The 6291-nt window shown below is 47.8% G+C and overlaps 1 protein-coding gene across 1 annotated transcript; it reads left to right on the forward strand.

Annotated features, from left to right (window-relative positions):
• Positions 1-681: 681 nt before the first annotated feature.
• Positions 682-3363, forward strand: LOC119364990 (phenylalanine ammonia-lyase-like). Its single transcript, XM_037630566.1, has 2 exons — positions 682-1216; positions 1356-3363. Exons 1-2 carry the CDS (start codon positions 822-824, stop codon positions 3100-3102), a joined length of 2142 nt encoding a protein of 713 aa, XP_037486463.1. The 5' UTR covers positions 682-821; the 3' UTR covers positions 3103-3363.
• Positions 3364-6291: the final 2928 nt, after the last annotated feature.

Raw genomic sequence — 6291 nt, forward strand, 5'->3', positions numbered from 1 at the left:
AGTAGAAGCCGCCGCCGACAGCACGGGACCGAGGTTTCTCGAATCAGTCGTGGATCTCAGTCGTGGACTACCGTCCTGGACCACGGCTCGAATTACTCGACGCGTTCTGGTCCACGGCTCAAGACGGCGCTCCGACGGAGAGACGTCCCACGCTACGAAAATGGCCCACCCATGGGCACTATTGCGGTCCGTATACCACGAGTATCCCTAATATTCTAGGGCCCTGCTCTGACGCGTCAGACTGAATTTTTACGATCCCAACGCATGAACCAGCGATGACGATTTTGAGAGCATCTAGGCCCGAGCACCAAATCGCCCTGTCCCACACAGTAGTGCATCTTCGTGCGTGAGGCGTGAGCCGACGAGAAATGGAGGACGAGGAAGTCAGCAGCTCAAAGTCCCAGCGTAAGACCTGCGCCACCAACCGCCGTCCAACTCGCGCGACGCGCACCAACCAGCTCCTGCTTTGCGCACGTCGACTGAGTCCGGCTGCCACGAAGCCACCACCGCACCCCCGGTCCGTGCGTTCCCGTGGCGACAGGGGCTCCGCACCCACCAATCCAGTGGTCAACCCCGCCGTCCAGTTCTACACCAAACCTCTCAGACCTACCTCCTCAGCTGCGCCTGCGCTGCCTATTTAATCCCTCGCCTCCCTCCTTTCCCCTCCAAGACAAGAACAGCCTCGGCTACATCTGCAGCTACAGCTCATCTTCAGCACACAAATCAATCCAGATACACATACACCTGCCTAGCGCCGGCGTCTAGCTAGCTTACTTTCAGAATCCAGATACACTTGCTTTAGTACTTCTCTGCATCTTTGGATGGAGTGCGAGAATGCACACGTCGCCGCCAACGGCGATGGCTTGTGCGTGGCGCAGCCGGCGCGGGCCGACCCACTGAACTGGGGGAAGGCGGCGGACGAGCTCTCGGGTAGCCATTTGGATGCGGTGAAGCGGATGGTAGAAGAGTACCGTAAGCCGGTGGTGACCATGGAGGGCGCCAGCCTGACCATCGCCATGGTCGCCGCGGTGGCTGCCGGCAGCGACACTAGGGTCGAGCTCGACGAGTCCGCTCGCGGCCGCGTCAAGGAGAGCAGCGACTGGGTCATGAACAGCATGATGAACGGCACCGACAGCTACGGTGTCACCACCGGCTTCGGCGCCACCTCTCACCGGAGGACCAAGGAGGGCGGCGCTCTGCAGAGAGAGCTCATCCGGTACGAATTAAATCGCAGAACCAGTTTTACTTCTTGTTAAGCACTTCTTGTTAAGCATCCGGTACGAACTTCACATGTTCATCATCTCTGTCTGTGAGTTATGGAAGCCTTATATTTTCGCGATTGCTTGTGTGTTCAGATTCCTTAACGCGGGAGCCTTCGGCACCGGCACCGACGGCCACGTTCTGCCTGCCGCGGCGACGAGGGCGGCAATGCTTGTCCGAGTAAATACCTTGCTGCAGGGATATTCAGGCATCCGCTTCGAGATCCTGGAGACAGTCGCCACGCTTCTCAACGCCAACGTGACACCATGCCTGCCGCTCCGGGGCACGATCACCGCATCCGGTGACCTCGTCCCGCTTTCGTACATCGCGGGCCTCGTCACCGGCCGCCCAAACTCTATGGCGACCGCTCCAGATGGCACGAAGGTTAATGCCGCTGAGGCATTTAAGATCGCCGGCATCCAGCATGGCTTCTTCGAGCTGCAGCCAAAGGAAGGCCTAGCCATGGTGAATGGCACGGCAGTGGGCTCAGGGCTTGCATCCATGGTGCTTTTCGAGGCTAACATCCTTAGCCTCTTTGCCGAGGTCCTGTCAGCCGTCTTCTGCGAGGTGATGAACGGCAAACCAGAGTACACCGATCACTTGACCCACAAATTGAAGCACCACCCCGGGCAGATCGAGGCTGCCGCCATCATGGAGCATATCCTTGAAGGCAGCTCCTACATGATGCTCGCAAAGAAGCTCGGTGAGCTTGACCCATTGATGAAGCCAAAGCAAGATAGGTATGCACTCCGTACATCGCCGCAGTGGCTTGGCCCTCAGATTGAGGTTATCCGTGCTGCCACCAAGTCGATCGAGCGGGAAATCAACTCCGTCAATGATAATCCACTCATCGACGTCTCCCGTGGCAAAGCTATCCACGGTGGTAACTTTCAGGGCACACCCATCGGTGTGTCCATGGACAACACCAGGCTTGCCATTGCTGCCATTGGCAAGCTCATGTTTGCCCAATTCTCAGAGCTGGTGAACGACTTCTACAACAACGGTCTTCCTTCCAACCTCTCCGGTGGGCGCAACCCAAGCTTGGACTATGGCTTCAAGGGTGCCGAGATTGCCATGGCCTCCTACTGCTCCGAGCTTCAGTTCTTGGGCAACCCTGTGACCAACCATGTCCAGAGTGCGGAGCAGCACAACCAAGATGTCAACTCTCTTGGTCTCATCTCCTCGAGGAAGACCGCCGAGGCCATTGACATACTCAAGCTCATGTCCTCAACATTCTTGGTCGCGCTGTGCCAGGCTATCGACCTCCGCCACCTCGAGGAGAATGTCAAGAATGCTGTCAAGAGCTGTGTGAAGACTGTGGCTAGGAAGATACTGAGCACCGATAACAATGGCCATCTCCACAACGCACGCTTCTGCGAGAAGGACCTTCTGCTCACAATCGACCGTGAGACGGTGTTTGTGTACGCAGACGATCCTTGTAGCGCAAATTACCCACTCATGCAGAAGATGCGTGCAGTTCTTGTCGACCATGCCTTGGCAAATGGTGAGGCTGAGCACGACATGGAGACGTCAGTGTTTGCCAAACTTGCCATGTTCGAGCAGGAGCTTCGGGCAGTGCTGCCAAAGGAGGTTGAGGCTGCCAGGACCGCTGTGGAGAATGGCACTGCCGCACAACAAAACCGTATTGCCGAATGCCGGTCATACCCGCTCTACCGATTCGTGCGCAAGGAGCTTGGAACAGAGTACTTGACTGGAGAGAAGACGCGGTCCCCTGGCGAAGAGGTGGACAAGGTGTTCATTGCCATGAACCAGGGCAAGCACATCGATGCGCTGCTTGAGTGCCTCAAGGAGTGGAACGGCGAGCCACTGCCTATCTGCTAAATAGAGGATCAAGAAAGTGAAGAGTAATGTGCTTCAGATTTCTGAAGGCTCTTATGATAATACTGTTTTTTCATTGTATATTCCAAAACTTGATGTTTACAATGTTCTTCTAGAGCTGCCAATGTATTGCCAAAGATTGCAATTGCATGACTTGGTAGTGTTGGGTAGCCAGTAGAACTTTTATGATGTACGCAAGTTCAAAGGGCAGAGTGTGTGTTAAATTTTCATGATAAATCTACTGGCTCCATTTTTTGGGATTAACCGGTCCTCGTGACGATAGTCCAAGAACCAACTATTGGAATTTCTTATGGTGTGTGTACGACGATTCAGAAAATAAAATTCATGCTTAGGTGGTCACCGGTCAGTAATAAGTTCTTTGAATTCTCTGAATGGGGACGAGGGCTTCTCTGAATTCCCAATCTCCCATCTAGTTTTTGTTGTTTCAGTATTCTACTTACTATCATACCACCGCATACCTGTGAGTACCACTGTATACCTATAAATCCTTTTCATTATTATTAATTCACTAATGATCACAGCCCATAACACAGGGTACATACACATGAAGTTTCTTTGTGCTTCTGAACATTGCACTATTTTTCAGTTCTAGCCATAAATAGGCATGAAATATATATGAAGATTGTAAGGTTGCTCACCCATGTGGCGCGTATTTGTATTCTACTCCCTTTGGTGTTCTTTAATGAGTCAATATCACTTGGAGTCATATAACTTGCGCTCGATGTTCAGTTTGGTTCTAAAACTTGTAAAATACGGAATTGTGGTCACATAACTTGTCCCCGCGTTCAAATACGGTGCTTCCTCATGTATCCGAACGTATGGCCTGCACATGTGGCCTGCCAGCGAGGCATAGGCCCACCTGTGAATGGATGGAAACATTTTTCTACACGTAACTCCTATGCATTTCATTTATTTACGTACAAAATCGGTCAATTAAAATAAAAAATAAAGATGCTGCTGGTGTGGACTGATACAACGATCCCCTGCTAGCCGCCTAGCATGGGCAACCACCAGGCAAATGGTGGTTCACGTTTAACTTTCACAACGATCCCCTGCTAACCAACCAAGCATGATGACGCTTGAATATAAAGGGACCCAAACCTTTTGTTATTCAATATTATTATTTTTATGTAAAAAAACTTATATTCTTTAATTAAAAAATTTAACAAATTATATTCTGATGTATCTTGTGTTTACTTTATGTTGCCTTTGCATTTACATTGTTTATATATCCTTTTAGTAATTGCAGGCTTAGTATACGTATCGTCACTTAGCTAAAGATAGACTTGGTTTTATTTTCGTAGAGATAAATATAGATAAAAGTGCTATGTGTTGTATAGTTTCAAGATTAAGAGCCCCAAGTCCAGCCAACTATATATAAAATTTCTTTTGTGGGGAACTTATTTTTAGAAGTTAGTTTCTGTGCACAAATTTGTAGTCTTAGTCACCCACTTATTATCTAGGGATAAGTGCAATTCAACCTAAATATAGTAAGTAACCTTAAACTACCTCACAATGAAAAGTTTCACCATTATGAAAGAAAAACCTTTAAAAATTCATAAATTTAGTTTGGATGGACACAACATAAGAACTGACAACATAAATATATTTTTTACCACATGACACACGTGGTAAGCAATCCAAAATATTCAAAAAATATATTTGCGAGGACTGACAACATAATGTTATTTATCCTATTAAATCACAAAGTGTAACATGGTCTGGTGATTAGCCCACGCACACGCGATATTCAACCAGGAGGTCACATGTTCAAATTGATTTTGTCAGTTTTTTGTTTAAATTTAATTTCATTTGTATGGCGCCATTGTGGGTTCGAATCCCACTCGCTACAATTTTTTTTATTTGACGATTTTGTACGTGAATAAATAAAATGCACAGCAGTTATCTGCAAAAAGACTTTTCCAGCCACTAACAGGTGGACCTACGTCGCGCTGACAGGCCACATGTGTAGGCCATACACCCCATACGAGCGGAAGCACGGTATTTGCACGCTAAGGCAAGTTACGTGACCACAATTCCGTATTTTACAAGTTTTAGAACCAAACTGAACATCGAGCGCAAGTTCTATGACTTCCAGTGATATTACCTCTTCTTTAATCTACATGCATCAATAGCTCTACGCATACATTGACCATACACGAGACGTGTATGTATGTCCCTCTGCACCGGCCACCGTACCCTGCCAACTAATGCGTCTGTGTTCGATGAAATGAAGGTGTCAACCAGCTGTGTCCTAATCTCGAACTCAATCTGTGTTGGATGAAATGAAGATGTCAACCAGCTGTGTCCTAATCTCGAACTCAGTAGGAGAAACAGAAAGGAGTCAAGTGGTCATCTTCAAACCGTGTTTTTTTTCATTGTATTTCCTTATTCAATCTCAAAAAGAAATTGTATTTCCTTAAAAGTCGGTGTTTTATAATCTTCCTATAAAGCTGCTAGTTTGTTGCCAAAAAATGCAATTGCATGCTTTGGTAGTGGTAGGTAGCCAGTAGAACTTCTAACGTGTAAGTTAAAGGGTACAATGCCTAATAAATTTTCATGATAAACACACCTGTCCCTTTTTCTAGATCAATGGTCTGGTGGTTCTTGAGGCAACTTCAAACAGTGCAAAGAATCTACTCTGTTTTCATGACCGCAAAGAATCTATTGTTGTCATGCCATATAGTGTGTGGACATGATAAACCAACATAGACCACGATTAGAAAGTTAAAATGGTTGGAGTTCTGGAGCAGGAAAATTGTATAAGGACCCAGTGGTGGTGGAAACTGACAGCACGACAGTGGGGAAGGAGCTCCAGGCAGGCTCGACGAACCGATCCAACTGTTTCTCCCTGCTGGCTGACATAAAAACGAAGCTTCTGAACTTCTCATGTGAGATCAACATCGTGGGGAGGAATTGTAATAGTCTGGCTCACGAACTGTCAGCTGAAACAAGGAGGAATGGCAATCTGACGCTGATAGGCAGGGTTCCGGATACTCTTCGGCAAGTCTATTTGCTCAATTATAACCCAACCTCTCGGTAGACTACTCATTAGTTCTAAAAAAAGAAGTTAACATGGTTCCTAGTAATAACATAGTCACTGGTCGTTGTATCTCCGTAGTGGCTAGTTCCGCTTCCGTCGACAAAATGTGATGGCTTCTCTGAATTCTC

The sequence above is a fragment of the Triticum dicoccoides genome, chromosome 2B, assembly GCF_002162155.2.
Source record: "Triticum dicoccoides isolate Atlit2015 ecotype Zavitan chromosome 2B, WEW_v2.0, whole genome shotgun sequence".
In the NCBI taxonomy this organism is placed as follows: Eukaryota; Viridiplantae; Streptophyta; class Magnoliopsida; order Poales; family Poaceae; genus Triticum; species Triticum dicoccoides.